At 40.6% G+C, this 23,775-nt stretch overlaps 4 protein-coding genes across 5 annotated transcripts in view; 2 read left to right on the forward strand and 2 right to left on the reverse strand.

Moving 5' to 3' along the window:
- The window catches only part of LOC109475515 (serine/arginine-rich splicing factor RS2Z33-like), a 12,957-nt gene extending 4,025 nt beyond the window's left edge, over positions 1-8,932 (reverse strand). Inside the window, exons 1-5 of one of the 2 annotated variants that reach the window (XM_019776154.1) lie at positions 8,731-8,932; positions 4,796-4,807; positions 4,479-4,519; positions 928-1,029; positions 467-561 (exon numbers count right to left, since the gene is read on the reverse strand). In XM_019776154.1, the coding sequence (XP_019631713.1) occupies positions 467-561; positions 928-1,029; positions 4,479-4,519; positions 4,796-4,807; positions 8,731-8,908 (428 nt within the window). In that variant the 5' untranslated portion in view covers positions 8,909-8,932. The remainder of the gene's footprint in view (positions 1-466; positions 562-927; positions 1,030-4,478; positions 4,520-4,795; positions 4,808-8,730) is intronic. The other variant, XM_019776155.1, reaches the window with a different exon arrangement.
- A 363-nt stretch (positions 8,933-9,295) lies between these two features.
- Positions 9,296-12,015, forward strand: LOC109475519 (ADP-ribosylation factor-like protein 1). The gene is made up of 6 exons (XM_019776158.1): positions 9,296-9,404; positions 10,097-10,234; positions 10,485-10,566; positions 10,800-10,911; positions 11,120-11,298; positions 11,626-12,015. The coding sequence occupies exons 1-6, from the start codon at positions 9,401-9,403 to the stop codon at positions 11,654-11,656; spliced, it is 546 nt and encodes a 181-aa protein (XP_019631717.1). The 5' UTR covers positions 9,296-9,400; the 3' UTR covers positions 11,657-12,015.
- A 438-nt stretch (positions 12,016-12,453) lies between these two features.
- LOC109475510 lies at positions 12,454-19,159 on the reverse strand. Its single transcript, XM_019776146.1, has 4 exons — positions 18,926-19,159; positions 18,391-18,639; positions 14,684-14,929; positions 12,454-14,056 (listed from the first exon to the last, which is right to left on the reverse strand). The coding sequence occupies exons 2-4, from the start codon at positions 18,631-18,633 to the stop codon at positions 13,337-13,339; spliced, it is 1,209 nt and encodes a 402-aa protein (XP_019631705.1). The 5' UTR covers positions 18,634-18,639; positions 18,926-19,159; the 3' UTR covers positions 12,454-13,336.
- Positions 19,160-19,851: 692 nt separating this feature from the next.
- LOC109475516 (lysoplasmalogenase-like protein TMEM86A) lies at positions 19,852-22,956 on the forward strand. Its single transcript, XM_019776156.1, has 3 exons — positions 19,852-20,106; positions 21,041-21,155; positions 21,451-22,956. The coding sequence occupies exons 1-3, from the start codon at positions 19,975-19,977 to the stop codon at positions 21,870-21,872; spliced, it is 669 nt and encodes a 222-aa protein (XP_019631715.1). The 5' UTR covers positions 19,852-19,974; the 3' UTR covers positions 21,873-22,956.
- Positions 22,957-23,775: the final 819 nt, after the last annotated feature.

Consider the following 23,775-nt stretch of genomic DNA (forward strand, 5'->3'; position numbering starts at 1 on the left):
GAAGGTGACTTTGACCTCCTGGATGGTGATCTGGATCTTGACCGGCGTGACCTTCTGGAGTGGTAGTAAGGGGAGGGTGAGCGAGAACGGGAATAGCTGTACGACCTGCTCCCAAAGGAGTGAGGAGAGATATAGGAACAGCACAACACCCCATTAAAAAATAAAAGGACAGGCTAGGTCTAGGAGGCTATGTGAGGGCTGACTAAAATACACACATGCTTAACCAATGAAGTTGTTTTTTTTCTTAGTTTCCTTCAAGAGGGCAAAAGGACAGTACTCCAAACATCACAACAGTAATAATGAAAACCAACCTCCAAATGAGCAAATGATAAAATTTGTTGTTGAACATTTAGTAATTGTGGAGCATTGTGAGTTAGAAGCATTCATGAGATTTTTAGACAAACCAAATTTGCTGATTAATTTCGATGACAACTGCTGGCAAAATCATGCTGGAAGAGTGGCTTACCTGCGATTGCCACCACCGTAGCGAAAGTCCCGTGAGTCAGGACAGTCGCGTGCCCAGTGTCCTGGCCTGTGACATCGGAAACACTCTTCCTCAAACTGGAACAGCAAACATCAGCAACACAGTTTCATACACAAAGTTCCCTATTAAAGTATTATCACACTTTCAGACAGTGTTACATTGTCAGTTGAAGTCACTGTGTCCCTGATAACATGTATATTGAAGCAATAACTGTCTTTTCTCCAAGAATACAACTTACACTGTTGCCACTTTCATGGAATTTGACATGCTTCACTACATTAGGTACACAGTGCAACACTATTGTTATAATACAATCAAATTGCATTTTCTTAACAAAGTAGAGATGCAGTAGATGTCTACATTTTCAATAGTGGGTTTTTATGTTTAACAAATACAGTAAAAGCTTTTAACAACTCAAAACATGTCAAGTTTAGAAGCCTTACCCTTCCTCCTGCCCCCCCGTATCGCCTGCTGGGTCCACGTGCCCACTCCACCACGATACTGGAACCACGGATTTCCCTGCCATTCTCGTACTTTATGGCGTCCTAACAATATACACAGGAGACAAACAGACATCGCACATGGTGCAAGATAGGCGATGGACCAACATGTGGGACCAAGTCTGACCAAACTAACAGTGATCAATCTGAGTTTGATACACCTAGCTATTCAACTTAAAGACTAGTAATAGTAGTATCATTGTAAGTAGCTTTCAAGCAGTGCAAGATCATAGTATGTTCTTGAAACAGAATTAAGTACCTTCATTATAGTCTGACAGAAAATGAAAAGTGCTTTTTTAAAATTCCGATTGGACGTTTAGACTGTTAGAGTCATCAGACTTTATGACATATAATATGTTAACAACCTTGTACAGAAGAACATTAAATCTAAATTTGATATTAAGCTGGATAGTCACTCTGCTGGGAACTTCAAGGCAATTTTTATATAAAATGAAATTTCTTGCAGCTAAAGCTAGTAATGTGATTGTACACAAATCAATCAAACCAGAGAGATCAATGTTACTGAATTTCTACCCACTGACCTCACAGTCAAGAAAAACACATATTCCTATATATAACAGTACAGGACTTGAAAGACATAATTTTTGATACTACAAAATTATCAAAAAAATTCATACATACAGGTTGTTAAGTGCCCGTTAGAAAAAGCAACACTGGAAATGTTCTGGTCAAGAAAAAATTGTCATCAACAGATTTTTTTCATAGGCACTTCGTATGTTGTTTCATATTTAGATGTCACATTTCTGTCACCATTTGACAACAAAAATCCCTACCCTTGTGGGCACTTCTCAAACAGAACAGACCCAACATTGCTTCTCCTACATGTACATGTTTCCAGCAACTCACAAATTGACCACTAGAACTTCAGTTCCAGTTCTCTCTTAAGTTGGGCAGGAATATCTGTGTGTGTTTTTGGTAGGTGACCATGGAAGAAGACAAGAAACCCAACTGGGATGTATCATTTTTCAACAGTCTTGACTACAAGAATGGTCTTGTATAATTTTTGTTCATATTTTCAAATTTGATACAGAAGTATAAAATAGGAGACCTTACAGTGTATACCAACTGAATTTCTAATTTCAGACAAATAATCTTATTATTGTAAGTCACCATTCTTGTTACTTCATAAAATAATGTGATAAAAGCAGGAAAGTTTAAACTAAGTATAACTTATACAAAATGATCTGCCTTTAGGGTAAAAAATTTGCGATAAAAACTTTTTTGTAAAAGCCTTGTTCAGATACGTTCATTTTGAGTATCATTTTTGCTTTGTTTTGAAGTAATCAACTCCAATGGGATATACCCCAAAACTCCAGAGGCAAAGCTCCTACTGTGCCTGATCACACACAAGTTCTACAATACAAACTTTTAATATATGATTTCAATTGGTATACCCTAAGTTTTACTGCAACTAGAGTTACATACAAGTGACAGCCTGGAGTTCTGCTGCAGAGTTTTTACTTACTTCAATGTGAAAGCAGGGTTATATGACTGTACACCATGGCTTCATTACTTGCAATTACACCTACTCCTGAACCAGTTATTGTGTTCTTTAAAAAACCTCTTTATGTTGTATCACGTCCCCCTTACCGTTTCTCCATATCTCCCTGTAACTCACAGCAAGGATTTGTGATATCTGCAGAAGACAAACTTTGTTTCTCCACACATGATGTATGCATCTTTAATACAGTACAAACATCCAAAACATTTTTCATTTTGTACACAGGTGGTCAAACAAAGAGATTTAACTTTTATCATCTCATTCTTTGGATTAAAATTGCTTCTGCACTTTATTTCATTGCATCTCAGTCATTCTCAGGTATTCTTTTTATCTTCTATCCAATAACAGCACACCTGTTGCTTTTAATACCAATTCAAATTAACTGTCTTGGGGATGAGTAATAATACAATCATGTAATATGTACATGTAGCATCAACTCAAGGATAAAATTCTTACCATTGCACCATGTTTTATTTTGCACTAGCTCAGTAGCTGCACGCAAGTACATAGTACATGCATCCTTAATGTGTGTGTAATATCTTATGCCAGTTTATGCAGACTGAAATTACTACATGTTATAGTATCATATTGATTATGTCTACTTTAGACTGGAATTATTCCAGACCTGTGACTCTCAGGCTGCATATGGATGACCAGGTTCATTTTGTGTGGGGCGGGGGACTCAACTGTGTTTCTTTCAGTTTCTGACTATGGGTATGGGTTACGCTGATCTTTTGAAAGTTACAATAATCACTTAGTCTTTTATAGGTTAATTTATTATCTATCTCTTTTTATGATGTAGGTGATCAGATAAAGCAGGACTCTGGTCTCTGGTGCTTAAGGGTTAAGGTACAGAAGTTAAGGCCACAGTTTGGGTCCCTGTCCACAGGTCACATGATCATGATGTGTACATATAAATCCCATCACATGATCACGACAGCATCGTGCACATACTGTTGTGGGCACCAAGGAATCATGGGTAGGTAGGCGAGCAGAGTGAGACGGGCGGAATCGGGTAGCGGCCGGTCGGCACGGTTGCTCGGGCCCAACCATTCAATGGCAGGTAGGGTGGGTAGGCTATGCTATAGATTGCAAAGGAAGACGGCACTGATTCTGTTGAGAATAATTGGTTAGCACCCCCACTCTTGCTTGGTATCACCCATATTCACCCAGCGACACAACTACAAACAAAAAGCAGGCCTCAAGGCTTGGTGTGGCAGACTGAATATCTATTCCATATCTAATGCAGAAACATAATAATCTCTATTCTACAAATATGTACTTATCAATCAACAAAACTATCTCCCAATGTTACCAAGAAGGAAGGAAAAGATAATTTATAACTGGCTACTGCCAATACAAATAGCAAAACATACATGTATAAGTATATCATGGCCTTGAAAACATGCATGAGCTTACTCATACAATATCACCCACACAAATGTACCAGAAAATATTCTATAGCTCCAGACAAATTACAGCCTTTTCAGATAATGTTGAAAGGACTTTTGAAGTCAGAGCAAACGCTGTATACTGTTTGATATGATAAACCAATTTCAGCAAAACTAGAAATATCCAAATCAATAAAAATATGTTATCATATCATATGAAAAATATTTGCCACAACCGTAGAGAAAGATATTTTCATGTTGAATTATTTTTTTCAAACATAAATTAAGGTGCTGTTAAGATTTAAGTTAGCAATATCCAATGATGTACACGCAAGACTTAATAGAAAAAAGTAGGTAAAATCAGTTCGTTGTAAAAAGATTATTCTAAATCTACAGGTCTGGAATAGTTTATGCCAGAAGCTTAAAAATGATTTCATGCCAGAATCTTAAAAATGATTTTGCCCAACGCAAGTTTGTATTTTTTTAATTACAATATGAACCTGTCAAAAAACTATCAATTGTTGCACCAAACCCAGAAATGTTCATAACTGTCCTGAAAGGGAGATATTTCTTTTTCTTACCTCTGCATCCCTCCTATCTTCATAGTCAATAAAGGCATAAGCTGTAACAAAAAACATCAGTATAATCAATATCTGGTCTTATGGTTAATATCAATCCAAGGATAATGTCCTTGATAAATCAGATTATCAGAAAATGTTTTATGTCAAAATTGAACAAAAATATGACGAACATCACAAAGGTGATTACTTACATCAATCAGATACTCTTTGCATGCTGAAATTGTCACAAATATATCACTATCAAATTACTTTTTATATATTTTAGCTGCACAACAAATGGACATTATTGTTAAAAATTAAGATAAAAATATACATACCCATTGATATGCCTGTAAAGTGCAAGAAAGGGGAAAAAGACAATTATCAAGTGTTGTAAATGTAATGACGTAGTAAAGTATAGAATCTACATCTGAACATATGTTAAAAATCGCATAATCCATTTTCAGAACTGAAAAACAGTTTAGGAGTAATAAAAAACCAGGGAACAAATGCTGTATGGCAACTTCTTGTAATCTTGTACTCTGTCTTACATAAGTCTATTGGGACGTACAAATCGGGAATAAACATGTGAACTGTACTCTGGGGGCATATGGTCCCAGGCTGACTGACAGCCAAAACAAATACACAGACTTGGCAACAATTTTGTAACTGTGCTCCCTGAGCTGGCAACAACTATGCTGTATGGCTCTGGCCAGATAATAATATGACCTCGCAGATCCCAGGCCATTAAACGATTGACCAAATGACATTGATCCTAGTTGATTACAAAGATTAAATGTACTCATAGGTCAGCCAATGTATACATAGTAGTTGATACTGTAAACTGAGTTATATTTTGACGATTGTAACTGAGAAATGTGTCCTAAAATAAGCATTAGGAAGTGGTAGGCTTAATTTAACTAACAAGTTGGAGCATATTGTTTCAGAAAAGTATGTATAACATCTAAATCCGTACACATGTTATGCATAGTATGTGCCATCCACGTCTGTAGCTAATTTTTGATTGCAAATAATAAAAGAATATGTGGACGAGAATAATTTGTACAAAGAATATAGGTAAGATTCATGAAGCTTGAACCACCCAAGGAATACTATGTGGCATTGAGTACGAAAAATAATTATAGTTCACATTCAGTTGTTAAGCTCCATTGGATTTTTATATATTTCTATTGCATAAACATGAAATTCCCGTGAAAGAGTTTCTGGCAAACACTACAGAGTATTACGCATACATGACATATCACACTTGGAAATTCTATTTAGGACAGGAGGTTGTCCTTAAAGCCCTCGGCCGTCCTTGCTGATCCTGCAAGATGCCTGTGCATCCTGACACCCATGCAGCAGGTGCATCCCAGGAATGTGGTGTCCCAATACATGAAGCCTGATCCTATGTTTCTCTAACGCCTGGGGTGCCTCTAGAGTTGGCTGTAAAGTGAAGGGTGCTAATCTGACATGAGGGATTACAAGTTTGAAAAACCATGTTTAACCTTTGTCGAACCTTAGACTTAGAGACAGTGATAATACAAATTCAACTGGATAGCCAAATATGTAATGCTTTAACAGCACTACAAATAGAATATGACATGCACTCAACTTGAAGTTCTGGCTGTACCAGTGGTGTCTTGACAGTACATAGAGTTTTAGCTTGTTATAAATCACAATTACAACATGGGTGATTAATTACCATCAGGGAAATCCCTAACTCAATCAATTACCACTAATTAACAATCCCTTAACACCAGAGAATGTTTGTTTTAGTCGTTCCAACCAACCAACCAGCCAACCAACCAACCAACAGGACTTTTGGGGGACTGTTTCAGTGAATGGCGGCCAATGGCCTGGGAATTATGATCTCAGAGTCAGAAGCTTAAACTAGCTAGCTTAAAGTAAACAATTATGGCTAAATTGTGATGATAAAAAAGCATACTATGGCAGTGACGGTCTTGTCAATTAGGATTTTAAAAACAAATTTTTTTGAAAGACTATTATGTAAATTGCTCAAGTTCTGAAGACATCTAGATAAGAATTGGGGTCACCATCATGAATAAACAACCTACATCATGGTCCAGTGAAACTGGCCTAACCCAGACAGCATATGGGTGTGGTGGCTAACACAATTCTGTTGTCAGGTTCCAAAAAGATGCCTTAATTTGAAAGCTCTGTGAAAAGTTGTCACTCTGTTGGCATGATATCTCGTTGAAGAACTAAAAGCACTCAAAACTCATTTTCTTGTCTGCAGGATGAAAAGTGGCCAGTCTGACCGTCTAGAAACATTGCCAGACTGGTGTGAAAACTTTGTTGCACATTTTAGGTATGTCCTTGATACAGGTCTTCAGTAAATCCAAATCGCTTAATCTCTGCCAACCCTAATCTTACACACTACCAGAGACACTGGGCCACCCCTGGTACAAACCAGCTGCTTCACATTTCAACTTCAGCAAAAGCCAGGGGGTCATGGAGGGAATCTGACTTTGATGTGTGGCCATGACTTCAGGCAACCTCACAAGGCCACAGTTTTTCTGGGAATAGTACATTCTCACTTGGGCCTTAGACACCTATTGACATGTGTGGTGCACTGGATAAATATTTTGCAACCCCATGATGGACTTATTTACGGATCTGTATAAACCAGGACACGTAGCAGCTTGCCAGTCACAGAAAGGGGTTCGAGTAGAGACACTATTTTTTTCTGCTTTTGATTTTTCGAAGTGTACTTTTGCTGATCACTTTACAGCGTAAATTGATGAGTTGTTTATCTGCAAATTGTTTTTGTGTTTTTTTTTCTTCAATCTGAAAAAATTATAAGCACTTGAGCTCTTGGAATAAGCTAAATGCAGTCCAAAGAGAACAGGAGCTTTAAATATACATGTATGCTGTACAGGAGTCAAAGACTGACAGTTGGAAACTTTTACGTTTAATTCTTTGTCTAGACAAGATCCATTGAACTTATTGCAAACAGGCCAATTACATTTCTCTCATACCTGCCTCTTGGGTTACTCTGAATAAAACATGGTACAGACAAATTAGCTCCAGACCCACTGGAACATAAAATCATAAGAATTTCATTACACCAGTCATTCTGTCCTTGCTCATCCCAAAATTTGTCATGACAATGAGCTGTGTTCTAACGTTGCATCATAAATGCCATGTACCTAAAAGCACCTTCAATACCTGTTCCAATTATATCCACTGTGCATCTGATAAAATTAACCTTTTTTCTTTTACAAAAGAGACTCAACATATGATGAACATTCGGCAATGTTTCTCAGTCCACCAAGAAATATTAAATCAATACACATTTGGATGAATGGATTGATGACTGTATCACACTATATACTGGTCGACCCCCTTAGAACCCATCCCCCATCTTCATTAGTGATCCCTCCCCTGTCACTGGGGAATGTTTGCACACCACGCTTTCACTCCTACAACAGAATCCTACCATACTTCCTGACCCAAAAATAAATCAACATGTAAACCAAGAGACACTAAATCTCCTCAGACTGGAGTGTTTGTTACCATGCCACTTCAAAATATACAAGACTGTGTATATTTATGAGGTAGGCTATAGAACAACACAGGAAAGGGAAAACTTGGATTGGTGGACTGCCAAATTATCACATAACACTTTACTAGTAACAGACCTTGGCATTCTGGAATTACATAAGGCCGAGTAATAATACAAGTAAATCTTCTTTTAACCCCGTGGAAAATTTCCCGTAGGGTACTCGGGAGTCGTGACACGGTGGGGGATATGTTAGGATATGTAGGCGACATATACAGTACAACAAAATTGAAAATATTATAAAAACAGAAACAAAACCATTACAATTATTTTCTGTGTGAACAACAGGTGCAAGCAATCAACTGTGATGTATAATTGGACAAAAACTAGTACACGGGTCTCTAATTTCTACACCCAGCGCAGCAGACGATCATCACGATAAGATGCCCCACGCATATGTTTGCATGTTTCTGTTATGTTTACGGATTTTGACGTGCCGGGAGGATACGACAACCATGCAAAGTGGTGCAGAAATTAAAAACCACCCAAGTTTCAGTCACAAGTTTGGTTGGATAGAGCCGTAAAGCTGACAATTTACCCCACCTGTTGAACTTTATGACGAGCAAACTGTGGCTCGAACGGTTCGGTTCCAAAACGGATCACGCCCCCCACTTTCACACCGAACTACATCAGCCAAATCTCCGTAACAAAAGACCGTCTTCACTTCACAAAATGGTGAGGACGTACCATACTTGATATCGCATCTCAGAAGACGCCCGTACGCCTCAAAGATGTCTTCCAGGTCCCTGACTCGGCAGTCCTTGGACAGACGACCCACGAAAAGCTGTGCTGGCCCGGACGACATGTTGGCACTGTGCGAGTGTGTTCTTTCCGAAGCGCTGTACGCTGTGGCGCTGGTTAGCATTTGCCCCTTCAATACACTGTCGTATAAATAATTCAATAGAATTCCCTTGGAGGATTATTCCTGCAAAGATTGCATTTCTTAATCATGAAAATTAATCTTAGGTTATTTTTGATGACGATAACTATAAGCGTATTTCTTTTAAGTGCATGAAAGACTTGTTTTATTTTGTGGAAAGTTGGTTAAACTGCTTGCTTGCCAGGATCGTTATCCCTATGTTTAGCCAAAGTGCTGTAAACATAGCACCGAATTCAGTAGAAGGGGGCAAGTGAATTTAGAAAAGGTTGACAAGTCATTGACAAAAATCATTCTAAAATCTAAAAATATTTATAATGTTTATAGTTGATAAATAAATGCTACTTTACCGATATCACAAAACATTCGTATCTTTGACATCGAATCTGATGCTTGCTACTTGGGGTGACGTCACCAGCAGACAGCGTCAGACCTGACACGTTGGTTTTCTTACAAGCCGGCGCAGACAAACTGAGCAAAATGGGTACGTTTTACAGCTTAGGTTTGGGTTTTGGTTACATCAATTTCACCTATGCATACACTGTAAGCTATTGATGGCTTTTACTGATTCCTCGTTGTTAAAGTCCGTACAGGGGCCCTTTGGGTTCCTTTTTCTGTAGAGAACATTTTGTGTTGGGGAGGGGGGCTTTTCCTCCTGCCCTCCCAGAGTTTCTCCAAACACTGCATTTCTAGACTCTCTAAACTGTTTATAATGGTTTCAAAGAGATCCAGAAGTTTCCTAATCATTTATTTGGCAAAGAAAACACTGTTGGGCTTTTCGGTGACGTTACAACTTACATGATTCATGATTCCTACTGCACAAACTTGTTTGCTTGACACCGGAATAATTTTTGCCAACAACTTGTTCTGCAGATCTTCCCGAGCTTATCAGAAAATTATTCACTTAGGCATTTTGTCGTTTACCAACATGTAAATCATAGTACAACTGTGTTAGTCCCACACATGCCACCTAAAATAAGAATAAACAGACTGGTACATGTGATATTATATTCTATGCCAGAAAATCCATGAGGGCGTGTCATAGTTGTAACAAAGGAGAGACATGTTTAAATGTCTCACATTGACCTAAATTGTGTGTATAGATTTGATAACTAAATGGGACTGTCTTTGTCTCTTCCTTAGTAATGGTGATCACTAAATATACCATGCCCACAGGTGGTTGGTTCTCCAGTCTATTTTCCAGCCTGTTCGGACAGCGTGAGATGCGTATCCTGATCCTCGGACTGGACGGCGCCGGCAAAACCACCATCTTGTACAGATTACAAGTCGGGGAGGTTGTTACTACCATTCCAAGTAAGGCTGGTGTACACGCACTTCTATGATTTGCACCTTTCATTTTAAGCTTGCCGTGGTATGTTTGGTGAAAATATCCGCTACAGTTTGTGCATACATGTTTCATGCATGGTACATGTATGTACTGTTATGGTTCAAATTATTGTATATGGCACCAGTGTCGATTATGATTGCAGTCCATTCCTCTACTTCAAAATGAGTACAAATATTGCATAACTTGAATGAAATGATTCTTTCCTGTTTGTCACAGCAATCGGCTTCAATGTAGAGACAGTTACATACAAGAACCTAAAATTCCAAGTCTGGGACCTGGGAGGACAGACAAGCATTAGGTAATATGTAGTATATCTTATGTAATCAAACCACCCCTACTAAGTTATACAACTGTTATGTCCATACAAAATACATTGTATGTTTCAGTGCCCATAAGATATCATTTAGCCCCATGAGAGTGCAGGCCTAAAATGAACATTTTTCATATAGTCTCAGAATTGTCCCCAAAATAGATTTCAACAGAGCATCACAACACAAACTGATGCATCCCTATTCTTGTTTTACCTCCCAGACCGTACTGGCGATGTTACTATTCCAACACTGATGCCATCATCTACGTGGTAGACTCCTGTGACAAGGACAGGATGGGCATCTCCAAGTCTGAGCTGGTAGCCATGTTGGAGGTGAGTGTGGTCTGACAGGATGTGGTAACGTTACATGCATTTGTGCAATAAAATTGTTTCAACCAGGATTTTCAAACTGCAAAAACCTCCTTTTCCATCCTATTGCAAATTAAAACCACTGCAAAGGTTAATGCATTTATAGTATTTCCGATGTCAGCATGTACATGTATTATGCTGATGTTCTGATGTCTGTGTATAATTCTTACAGGAGGAGGAGTTAAAGAAGGCCATCCTACTGGTCTTTGCCAACAAACAGGACATGGAGGGAGCATTGACACCTACAGAGGTGGCGAACCAGTTGGGCCTGGCAGCCATCAAGGACAGAAAATGGCAGATCTTCAAGACATCAGCAATCAAGGGGGAAGGGCTGGAGGAGGCTATGGAATGGTGAGGGCATTGATAAACTTGAGTGTGAAGCACAACTTCTAGTCTTAGTGTGGTTTTAATATGGAGAAACTTTCATTTTACAAAGGAATTCTGGAACTGATTGTATGTTTGTTAACTCATATGATGTATGTGTACTTTGAAATCATTAGAAAACTCCCTCAGAGAAATAAGTAGCATCTCACATCATCATAAGATAGTAAACTTGTACAAGTAAATTTTTGAGTTGGAATACTAGTAGATAAATTTGATCATCCTTTTCTATAGTTGCAGCTGCAATTTTCATGCTTACTGCTAGGGGCGCTCATGATTATGTCTTTCTCTCCACAGGTTGGTAGAAGCTCTGAAAGGTGCCAAGTGATATGACAGCCTTGGTTATGGAAACCATTTATCATGGCAGCAAGAGTTCCAGGACACTCCAACACTGTTATCTATTTCTTCAGAATTAATTACCATGGCAAAATACTTGTAACATTAGGATACTGTTGATGCGTTATGTCTGATGAAGTAAAAGCCTTCAATCAGGTGGTGCGCAAACTGCCGTACATTATTACTGGGGCCTCATCAGTTTTATACTGTATTTTGATACATCATCACAGACTAGATGCTCAAGCTAGAAACAACCGACAGTTCTAACTTTTTAGCTTATGTGCATCTCCTAGATGTATAATGTAGTTTGACATTGTTGCAGTTGTGTAGTGGCAGTTACACAACTGCACCTAACATACACACAGGTATCACAACTTCTGTTTTATGCCTGATCACATATTTTAATCCTCATAGAGTTAGTCTGGCCTTAGACAGTAAACAGTACTAAGGGTCTATTTTATATGGGTTGTTCAAAAGTTAGTTACTGTCTCCAGCAACCAGGGAATACTGTTTCACAACCATGTTTCATTGTCTGATTCAAATTACATGTAGCTGTGGAACCCAACACCATCTCCCTAGCTAGCTGTCTCTTGCAAGATTTGTTAGTCATTAAATGTTTAAGTCATGTAGCTTGTATGCTTTTTACCAGTTTTTTTCTCCATACTCTTATCATACTGTATTATTATAAATGGGTGTACTGGATATATTCAATGGAGAAAGTTGTTCAAAAGCATTTCCAGATGTATGTACTGAATACGACAACATTGAGACATTAAGAAACCGTAAGTTAAGGTACATACTGAAAGTGCCAGGTTCCAAAAACTTTCACAAAAAGGACAAAAATAATAAAGAGATGTGTATATTTGGAAATAATGTACTCTTGTATACAAAAAAGATGTAGGGTTAGAATAGTGGCTGTAGTTCTTAGCTAGTCTGTCTTTTTATTCTTCATGGGGTTGAAAGTTACATATTAAATGCCTTGTGTACTTTGGTGGTAATTTTGTATGTTCTGAATGGATGATCCAGGTATTAATTGATATTGGTCTTCCATTGTGTATATTTTACTGTGTGTCCTCTCACCAGACATAATAAACTTTGTTTTCATAGCAACATTATGCAAAATACATGTAGATTGTATGAAATGGAGCATCACTATTACAGTGTGTATTTATATCAACTTTTATTTACTGAAATGAACATAATCACTGCATACAGAGTGTAACTATGAGCAACTAAGTGTACAAATAGTTTCAGAAATGTTGTTTTTTCAGTTAATTTCTTTCAGAATATTTTCTTTTGACATTTTGTTAACATAGTTGTGTTTCTTTTGCTGCTTTTGAATAATATTTCTCTTTGGTGGTTCTTGTAATACAAGATATGTTTGAAAAACAGCGAAGAGCAATAAATGTTAATGGTGAATAAACTAACTTGTCTCAAATGGTGTTTCCTTATCATAGTAAGCACGATACACACAAGATTGCAGCATTTAAATTCATCCCACACATATGTAAGAAAAATCATGAAACTCAAAAGTCTCAAATCTTTGAACACACTAATAGTAGTGGGAACATTGCAAGAACTTACTCCGAACATAGCTACAATACTAGTGACAACGTCCCAGCACAAAGGTTAGAGTTTTTCTCCTTGGCAGCACATCAGTGCCCGCTACCGTTTAGCGGTTGTACCAGTTTTCTGTCAACTTCTTCTGGCGTATCACGAGTATCTTGTAAGTTTCATCCACGTGTTTTTCCAGCTCCAACAGCATCGGGTTGGAGTCGGCGGTGTCTTTGTCCAACGTGCCCGTATTGTTCCAGGAGTCGAAATCTTTATCCCTGTACATCTCCTGGAACGCAACCACGAAATCTCTGTCCACCCATTTGGCGACGATGAATTTCTCGTAATTGACGTGGAAGATGAACTTGCAGAAAATCTCGGCGTTGTTTTCGCTGTCTTCGATGAGATGCGCGTTTGCGCGAATGATTTTTTCTGCCTCCTTATCCAGGGGGTGTATGACGGTTAACAAGAACCTGCGCCATCTTGTTAACATTTTCCTTCCTCGTTCTTTGATTTCTTCGTCAGAATCTAGCCACTTCTCCCTGGTAACCTCCAGGTATTCTTCCAAGGTGCCGTAGTCCTTTCCCTCCTTGTAGAAATCGGAAAGAACTTTGGTGTAAATCCTGCGCGTTGCCTGCCTGTTTCCGTACAGAGGACCGTACAATTTGGAGAGCTGGTCATTCACATGTGCTAGCTTGTTCCGCTGGATTTCGAAATACATGCCCACTGCTGTCAGGACCAGCGCAATACAGCCAATAATACCACCATAACCAAACAGGTTAAACAGGCAGGATGGACTCGGTAGACTGAAGGTCCTCCGCCATATTGGCTTCTGCACCTAGTAAGACAAAAGAATATTATCTTTATTTTTTGCCAATGAAAAGTTTACTTACTGATTTGTAGAGATTCATGTCGTGCTATGATCTAAAATGAACTCATCTACCCCGATCCACGGTCCAATGGCATTTGCATCAGCATCCATAGGTAAAAAATACACAAGATACCAGTTATGAAATTACACCTGAGAACAACATTACGAGCAACCATTTTCGCAAGTTGATGAAATTTCTATCTATCTGTCAAATATCAAGGACATTATGTCTGTATAATGTACTTGGTCAAGTTATATAACACCATTTACCGGACATTACAACGTTTGACAACATTCTTCACAAGCGAAAGGTAAGTAATACCAAACCTACAGGCCATTTTATTCATACCAACTTCAGGAATACACTGAAATCACCAGAAATCACACTGAAGTGGTGATAAATGTGTTCAACGCCACTACTGTAATTTTGTAGATGTTGCAGTCAGATGATTAGTGATCCGTTAGCAGGAAGATATTCGTCATATCAATGAGCTACAAACAAGCTCCTTGGTCACATTAATGTTTTTCTTTCATTTTCGAACAAGATCTAGATGTTTCGGTGGAGGAGGCTAGAGTTCATGGATAGTAATGTACCTGTGTGCTGTTCGCTGTCGGTGGCTTGTTGCAAAACTGTCTCAAGTGTCCTTGGAGGCAATTTCCAGCTGTGCGTCTGACGATCGGTTGCGAGCATTGGAGGAATTTACTGTGTGAAGTGAACATGGAACGGCTGGTCGCAGACTGGTGACTGCTGGGTGCAAACACCGCCCATCCTCGTGGGGCCGTCTGCCTAACCTGGCCTCTCAATGCTGCCATCAAATGTGCCATGCTTACTCTGTTCGGCTGGAGAAAAAACAAGTGTACGTCATGGACATGTACCTGACCTGACTAAACCCGAACAAAATGGCGATCTCGTCTATTGACTTTACAAGCAGGTACTGTTACAGGTACAACTACAGGTATGGCAGAAACTCAACATCCGACTTCTCTTACTATACTCCTCAGGCAACGACAAGACTGTAATTACCAGTATTGTAAAGTAAAAGAACTCATCGAATGATTGGGCAAGTACTGCGTGGAAGGCACTCCCGCTTTCGAGAAGGCTTGGGGCTTGGTATCGGTGTTCACTCGCGATCTCACCTTTCGTTTATGTCAGTCCTTTTGTTCAAAGACCCGGCCCGTCAAAGGCCGTGCGCAAAACTCTAACTTGACACCGACTGATGTAATCCTGCTGCCAGCTCTTTTGACCCGTGGTTCTCACAACACAATGAACACATACAGGTGTACTACTAATTTTAGAAGAGTCAAGGACACACTGGAAACAAGGAACCTTTGTAACAGGAGTACCAATTTTTTTAAACCGAATTTAACGTCATTTTTCCCCAACCGGGGGTTAGACGTGCTTGCACCATGCATGTACAAGTCTTTTTTGAAGCAAGATTTGTACGGCTGGATGCTCTTCCTAACGCCAACCCAAACCCTCGTAGGGCCCAAGAAACCCTCTAACTGAGGGAGGGAGATGCGTGTTAAGTGCCTTTCCCAAAGACACAACGTCTGGGTGCATGTCCAGACATGTCTGGGTCCAACCCTGGGGATTGAACCTGGGTCTTCTTGCTTGACAGTCGGACGCTCTATCCACTACACCACACAGACGCCAATCAGTACTTAATTTAACAGGAGTTTGAAATTACATTATGGGACGAAGGGAACACTATTTATACTGACTTTGTGTATTAAAGATAGATTTGAAAAAGCACAAGGAAATGATCGATGTTCTGGTGTACCTATTTATTGAAAGAACTGTTGGTCAATGAACAGATTTCTTTTTACATTTGTTACAGTGTAGCATGAAACGGGTCCCTCTGTCCACAAATCTTAACAAAGACATGAAGAGGACCTGCTCTGTTATAATTACTTATCAGCTAACATCAGTTTTATCTATCTTGCCACTTCGTTGCAGATTAGGCACTCAAGTTAAAAACAACTGGCAGCCTTACTTTTGATCTTTGGTGCAGACCCTAGATGTATTATCATTTTGGCAGCAGCCCATTAATATCCACTAATTACGATAGGACAAAAATAAAACGGATTGATGGAAAGATTTCATAAGTTGTATTTTAAGACCTCCACTCTCTACCTTCATTTGGTTAAAGTTCTTTATTTAGTTGCTTTTTCTGTTAACATTGTTAGTTTTCTCTTGCGACTCTGTTCCTTCGTCCTTCTTTTCCTCTTCTAACTCTTAATTTTTTCCTACTATTTCCAACCCTTCCATCAGCTGTTTCTGCCGTTTCACGAGTTTCTTGTAAGTTTCATTCACGTGGTTTTCCAGATCGTCGAGCATCTTTTTGAACTTAGCGGTGTCCTCCTCCAAGATGCCTGAGTTGCTCCACAGGTCGAAGGCTCCGTCGCCGTAGTTCCGTCGGGAACTGACAACCCAAAGCCTGTCTTCCCACTTGGCCACAATAAATGTCTGGTACTTCACATGGAACACAAACTCTCGAAAGAGCTCTGCGTTCTTCTCGCTGTCGTCGATGAGGTGCGCGTTGGCACGCACGATCTCTTCTGCCTGCAGGTCCAGTGGGTGGATGACATACAGCAAGAACCTGCGCCATCTTGTCAACAGGCTTCGTCCTCGATTAACGGCACTGGGGTCACCCCTCCATCTTTCATACCAGCCTCTCTTCTGCCATTCTAGCCTGGCATCCTCCAAGTATGTTTTGAGGTCATCATATTTCTTTTGCGTTTTAATGTTCTTGGAAAGGACTTTGTCGTATGTCCTGCGCATGGCTAGCCTGTTACCATACAGGGGGCCGTATAGTTTGGCCAGCTGATCATTCACGTGTGCCAGTTGGTTCCTTCTTGTCTCCGCCCTCCTCACTCTCCAGTCGATCACCAGGCCCACAACCCGGACAGAGCTCCCACCGCAAACAACACGTCCCAATAACGGCGTCGTGCCTGTGACAAGAATTCAGTGTATATACTAGAAAGGCCAATATTTGCTTTGGAGCAAATACAGCAATGGGTTCACCACATTTTACGACATGGCAGGGAAAGAATGAGAAACACAAGGGAAAACAATGATTTACATTGATATAACTATAATATGAAGTAACATACGACTAAAACAACAGTTGGATAGCTATTCCCTACTTTATTGGTTAGGATTTTTAATTGCATAATGCAAACTGTTGATTTTCAAAATAAAAATAACGTTCATGCCCCGCATTCCAATGCTGGAGCAGGAAAGCTTGAAATACCTACCAAAACACTTGAATACAGACATACTGTCAGTATGGAAATGCTCTGTGCAGGTGTTAATCAAGTTAAATCCCAACAGCCAACCAGCAAGAAGAATAGAGGAAAGCTGCATGCCTATTGGTTGATGCCCTGCATTCCATTGTGATGACTCATACCCAAACGTGGTAAACATGACACACTAACACAGTAATACATTTGCTATAACACAGCCAAAAAACTCAAATAAAACCATTCTAAAAGCCTGTATCACAAAAATTTAAAAAACGCCTAAGGGTATTTGCCCACTGTACCTCCATACCAAATTTCAGGACCTTAGGCCCTAAAATGAAGAAGCTGAATCCATTTAAAAAATGGCAGGAGAAGAAGGAGGAGGAGGAGGAGGAGGAGAAGAAGAAACACCAGAAAAAGCAATATGGTTTCACCACACCCACTTCGTGGTGTGGTGAACCCATATAATTAAGTCAGTGCAAAGTTACAGAGAACATCTCTAAGACCACACATTAAAAAGACCACATACTGGATAGAGAGCTTTTTCCGTTGACGTTCTTTGCATCAAAATATCCCACCGCTGCCACCAATGTTATATACTGACGTCTGCTAGAATGATGTCCACAGTCGGCCACGACTTGGGCAAAACAGGGACACGTGTATCCCTGGCCTTTACTGATCTTAGTTCACACCAGATGTGTTGCTGTTGGGAGGATACAAGTCCTACCCCCTACACGCGTATACGTTACACTCAAGTAGTTTATATTGCACGAAACTAAGAAAAAATAGATCATGTGTACCATTGAATATCATGAGAAATCTAGAACCTACAAAATTCTGTGAGATCACTTATAGTTTCTGATCAACGACATGTAAGTTACAGGAATATGTATTGACTTTGTTTCTGTTATTGTTGCTACGTTTATAAGTAACGAAAAGGAACGTCGCATTCAGCTATGCTTAACTCGTATGCGTCTAATACAATGCACGACACAACGGAACTGGGCTTCAGTTGCAACAAACAACATGCCGGAACATATAATAGACAGAGCCCTCACCTGTTGGGCACCGGTAGGTGGGACCGCCTCGGTGCTGGCCTCGGTGCAAAACGACCGCCCTCCGCGGTAATTCTCGGCCGTCCGCCTGACGACCGAACGTTGTAGTTCGTTACTCTCCCCGGTTAACATGATGCGGTTTCCGGTCACACAGTGCAGACGTCTACCATGTCCCGACATCGCCCATCCTCTTGTCGTCGTCTGTCTTACAAACTGGCTCCTCAATGCTGCCATCAACTGTGCCATGCTGTCCTGTTGGGGGGAAAATTAGAACATCTTAGGTCTCTGCCCCGAATGACAGTGCACCTGGCAATGGAGATGTGAACGATCATCGATCTGTATCTCACGGTATAGCCGGTACAACCGCCTTTCGGCGTAACACACCAGCATACACCACATCATAATGGCGACCATGCCCTTTTTGAACAGGTACGACTACAGGTGTGCCAGAAACTCAACACCCTCTTTTTAGAACTGAGCTACCCCTCAGTCGTCTACTAGTCTGTGATTCCATATGTTGTAAAGTGAAAGATCCTACCTGTTTGTGTAGTTAATGCGTGGAATATGCTCCCCTTTTCCAAAACTGAGCTTTTGCTTGTCGTTTGCTGATGCACGTGAGCTCACGCAGGTTCGGCGGGAAATGCCTGAGGGAATGATTGGGCGTAGTTGCTTTCGTGACACCAGCTTTTGTTTCTGTCTGCCCTCGGTTTGTAGACCCGTGACTGCGAAAGCTCGAATCCCTGACAGGTGTATTCATCCATGCCAGGCCCTACAGAATATGGTTCTGACAGCTCTTTGCCCTGTCCTTTGGACTTCATACAGGCACATTGTGTGTGGAACAAACACCTGAGGACACACTGTGGAGGAAAGTATAGGAGGAGTAGCATTTAGTAAACCTAACACTTAAATCACTTTGGAAGTTCGGACTGTTGACAAGAAGTATTATTACGTTACACTGCTCAGCCATTGCTTTTGGCCTTAGTTATTTCCAAGTCCCAAGTTAAGTTTCTTGCCTATCTCTCGTTTTTCGTGATTAATATTCTTAAGTAAATTTCTTAGGCTTGGCAGAATTTTTTCTCTATGATCAAAATCTTATTTTAGTATCAATCTTTGTCTCAATCCTTCTAGATCTTCTGGGTGCTTTACCCCAACTGAGGGGGTCTTTACTGGATAACACACAAGGCCCAGTGACCAACCAGAACCATCAAGACAGTATATCTGAAAGCTCCTGATTTTCCTCGTTGACAGAGATGACGAACTATCGGAAGGGTCTGATCCCATTTTCATCACCTGAACCAAGCAGATATGTTTTAGCAGGAATGTGTCTCTAGCTTTGCAGGGGTTGGCAGCATATACATATATTCTTCCATATGGTCATCCAGCGGTCCTTTCTGGTAAAAATAAACAAACCCCACACCTACGACATTCCCTACTAACACCCCTTGTGACATAATGGTTCATTCGTACAACCTTTAACCTTTCTACAAACAGGTGAGGTCAGAGGTTCCAAGAGGCTGGTTTGAGATCTGATCAGTTTCTGCGGACATTCAGATCAGATAAAAACCGTCTAGCGGTACCTGGTTCAGAATGAAGACCCTGTTACTATTCTTTGCTGCACTAGTCTTGTACTTACTGTTTGGTGTTCCTGAGTTGCCTCTTGATTCGGTCAAAGGTTTCGTCAAATGTCTTCCGGTTGCCGCTCTGTCCGTCTTTGTACAGGTGAGTCTTCCGTGATACCAAATAACTGCAGACAGATTTCTCTGTGGTATGTTTATTTTCACGCTTGACTTCTGCTTCTGTGCCCCACACATTCTGGATACTGATGTGGGTTATAGTTTAACCATTATGATGTACCTCAACCTAACTGGCTTGCCTCAGCAATGTCCGACTGTTATCGTGCGCGCGCGGGCGCCCACATCAATGCGACGCGCTCTATCTGTAACGGCCCTTAGATGTAGATCGTATGATAAAGGCGTGAAACATAAAAAAACCTGTCAACCGTTTTAGTTGAACATCATACAATACCGTCCAGTAGTAATTTAGCATATTCATGGAGCACGTTAGTGTCGGTAGACTTTTCACAAAGACGTTGAACACGCATTGTGTACCTTGAAAGATTAGTATGTTCCTGAGGGAATATAGTGGCGTGTCCCAGTGGTCCCCATGCGTGTCCACAGCTAGTTAACTAGGTAAATGAATGTGTTTAAAACAGTCAATACAACAGAGTTCCCCCAATTTTAGCACTGAAGCCGGGATAGACGGCGTATAATTTATGGATGTATGGTACCTGTAGTGGGTATTTTCATCACGAACATAAAGCCACTGTCTTGGTTTGTTTCAGACCTATGATTCCTTCGTCTTTTAGACGAGGGGTTTTGGCTCATTAGGCAATGTACACACTAGTACGCCAGGTTAATCTTAACTATATACACGCGTGTTTAATCATCCTTCAATCTGTCACTCTGGCCAATGCCATCATTAGACACACAAATGTACTTGATTTATTCCATTTGTCCACTTGAGAGTTCAGAGACATCTTCTTTCCGTTATTGTCTCTACAAGACAGAATTTAAGTTCCTGCTTACGAAAATGTCAATAGCACAGAGGTGGACATATTGTTGTTGAGTTCATGTCTCTCGTTTGTCTTTTGAAGGTGGAGCAGAAATGTGGTCCCACTTACGCGCGCCTCCTAGCGGCCGGCTTGTTCTCCTCGGCTGTCGGTGACTACTGTATGTACTGGCACCACACACCGGAATGGTTCATGTATGGTAAGGCAAACTACGACAAAATGAAAACTAATAACGAACACAGGATGCCCTATACACACATTCTGGTCCTTGTGAAATCAGGGAAGCAAAAATACTTGTCATCAAAGTTGTAGTGCAATTTGTTTCATTCATTCACCAATGAGTAATGTTATAACGTATAACATTCGATAATCATAAGAAAGGTCGATCCTAAGGATACATGAACTTTAATCAAATCTAAGTTATGACATTATTGTACATTATTAAGAATAGAAATATATGAAAATTAAATATCTCTCTTGTATCCATCCTTCAGGTGTCATTGCGTTCTCCATCACCCATCTTCTCTACTCCTTCGCGTTTGGCCTGAGACACCTGACGATCGACCCCCTGGCGTGCGTTGCCATGGTGATAGCCTGTGTGTCGTATGGGTACCTCCTCCCGGGGTTAAAGGGCGTCCACGCGCCGGTAGTCGCGATCTACGTGGTCCTGATCTCCTCCATGACGCTGTCAGCCGTTGCACGGTTACGACAGGCGACGACGTTACCTCGTCTGTGTGCGTGCACAGGCGCCGTTCTGTTTGCCGTTTCTGATGTGATCCTGGCTGTTGACAAGTTCCGTACCCCCCTTCCCTACCCCCGGGTCTCCAACATGACCACGTACTTCACCGCACAGTTCCTTATAGCACTGTCGGTGATAGAAAGTCGTCGGGCGGTAAGAAGCAAGAAAAAAGACTAATAAGAATAGGACTTTCAAACACTATAACAATTCTTTGCGTGTTTTTATATGACTGATGGAAATGATTGTCATGTGTGAAATATTGCCGACATATTCTAGTTCGATTTTGTAACCTTTTTAAGACGGTGTTTATTAGATTTTACTGCAGATTTAATTGACGACGCAACACGGCGCTTCTAACATATTCAAGAAGTTTTCAAAGATCACCATTGTAGCTCAAATTGTTTTTCTGAATGGGTATCATATACGGAGCGTTATAATGGATGTCATATAGAATATCTGTCACTGTGAATCAGTCGTCTGACGATCTCTGCATGAGTTCACCCTACATGTAACATGGGTGCCAGACTGCTTCCAGGAACTACTCACGTCAACTTCTCTGCCCAGGGCCAACATGCCCATTAGGAAATTATACCACAAGACCTTGAGTTAGACCATGACGACGCTGGGCGGGAAGAAATGTCCCCAAATGGTATCTCCTGGCGTGCGATGGGTCTGGCATCAGGGCTGCCCTATATCACACGCACCGTACCCCCCATATTATTACACCACGCGAGTGTGGTGAACATCAGGCCTAGCGAACATGAATATAAAAAAATTGATAGATCGTGCGAATTAATAATCTCCAACCAGATCTATCGGTGGGGGTAAGAATTGACCAGTCTGTAACCATTTCCCCACCCAAGGTGGTGGTGGTAGCGACAAAAAAAGGGCCATATATAAAAAGCAAACGATCTTCCACCATCAACCTCTGCTTGGAGAGTACGAATTAATTTCTCCGGCCAACTTGTGTCTTGTAAAAAGCCGCGTCTGTGTTCCGAGGCTTGCGTGACGTCACTGTTTGTTCCAGACGTCACAGCGATGAGACAGTTCCCTAATTCTGTAAGAATGACTCACGGTTAGGTGATTATCGGCCGGACGAGCACGACCTCGTGCCAGGTCGTGTCCAAACCTGCCAGACATAATAACCCTCAAATTATCGCACAGTCATCCGATTCACAATACCGGTCGGTCTATTTTTAGTACGTGACGATGTAAATCATTTTGTACTGGTAGTTCATATTCTAAGACTGGTCAGGTGCTACATTGCCAATAAAGTCATGCTTTTGGCGCTGTGTTTACGTTTATGTGTGTGTGTGTGTGTCCGTGAGGAGCATAAGTTGGTATGTTGGTAGGTCTCGGCAAAATAATTAGATTATGGACCGTCTAGATGCCTTCTATGGTACTGCAGAAACGTTGATTGTTGAAACGTTGGTTAGGCAATTTACTAGTTAACTGTTTTACACTGTGACCCCAAAATATATGTGATACAGCTCTGATGCAGCTAACAAAGTAGCACAGCAAGCAAATGAGGAATGCAAAATAGTACATCCAACTTTTTAGAATCAAAGGCTCACACATGCTACACGTCTTTCGACAGCCTGCACCCCGCCCCATGATAGACACACACACACTCACACTCTGAATATCTAAAGCCCCTGTCAGACATGTACATAGCCAACCATGGCCTCTCGACCTCCTCCAGACTATGATGTCCATGATGGGTAGTTAGTCGTGATCAGTCATGAGCAATGTTATCTGTAGTTGACTTAGGCTGCACCAGCCGACTCTGAATTTTGACAAATCAAACTCTTGAAAGTCACATTCTTTTTAGATTTGACCAGAGGAGCGAACGGGAGCTTAAAGTAGGATGAATTAGGGCTTCTCCCATCCAAGCGATCATACAGAGAGTGTTCTGGGGCAAGGTACAATTGAAGTTGATGTATGACATGCAGGGGCGTAATTTACCAGGAATTTACTTTTCCTGGAAATGGTAACGTCCAAGAAGTTTGGCAGCTGGTATATATATATATATATATATATATATATATATATATATATATATATATATATATATATATAT

Source organism: Branchiostoma belcheri, unplaced genomic scaffold (assembly GCF_001625305.1).
Source record: "Branchiostoma belcheri isolate BF01 breed outbred unplaced genomic scaffold, Haploidv18h27 scaffold34, whole genome shotgun sequence".
Classification (NCBI taxonomy): Eukaryota; Metazoa; Chordata; class Leptocardii; order Amphioxiformes; family Branchiostomatidae; genus Branchiostoma; species Branchiostoma belcheri.

Bases quoted from the DNA above. Each gene is read 5' to 3' on its own strand.
- LOC109475510 (XM_019776146.1), bottom strand. From the start codon at position 18,633: ATGGCACAGTTGATGGCAGCATTGAGGAGCCAGTTTGTAAGACAGACG. The intron at 14,930-18,390 runs GTGAGGGCTCTG...TTTTTTCTCCAG, and splicing joins CACCTACCGGTGCCCAACAG to CCGAACAGAGTAAGCATGGC. The intron at 14,057-14,683 runs GTACATTACTAT...TTGTCTTACTAG, and splicing joins CGACAGCGAACAGCACACAG to GTGCAGAAGCCAATATGGCG.
- LOC109475516 (XM_019776156.1), top strand. From the start codon at position 19,975: ATGAAGACCCTGTTACTATTCTTTGCTGCACTAGTCTTGTACTTACTG. The intron at 20,107-21,040 runs GTGAGTCTTCCG...TGTCTTTTGAAG, and splicing joins CTCTGTCCGTCTTTGTACAG to GTGGAGCAGAAATGTGGTCC. The intron at 21,156-21,450 runs GTAAGGCAAACT...TCCATCCTTCAG, and splicing joins ACCGGAATGGTTCATGTATG to GTGTCATTGCGTTCTCCATC.
- LOC109475519 (XM_019776158.1), top strand. The intron at 10,235-10,484 runs GTAAGGCTGGTG...TGTTTGTCACAG, and splicing joins GGTTGTTACTACCATTCCAA to CAATCGGCTTCAATGTAGAG. The intron at 11,299-11,625 runs GTGAGGGCATTG...TTCTCTCCACAG, and splicing joins CTGGAGGAGGCTATGGAATG to GTTGGTAGAAGCTCTGAAAG.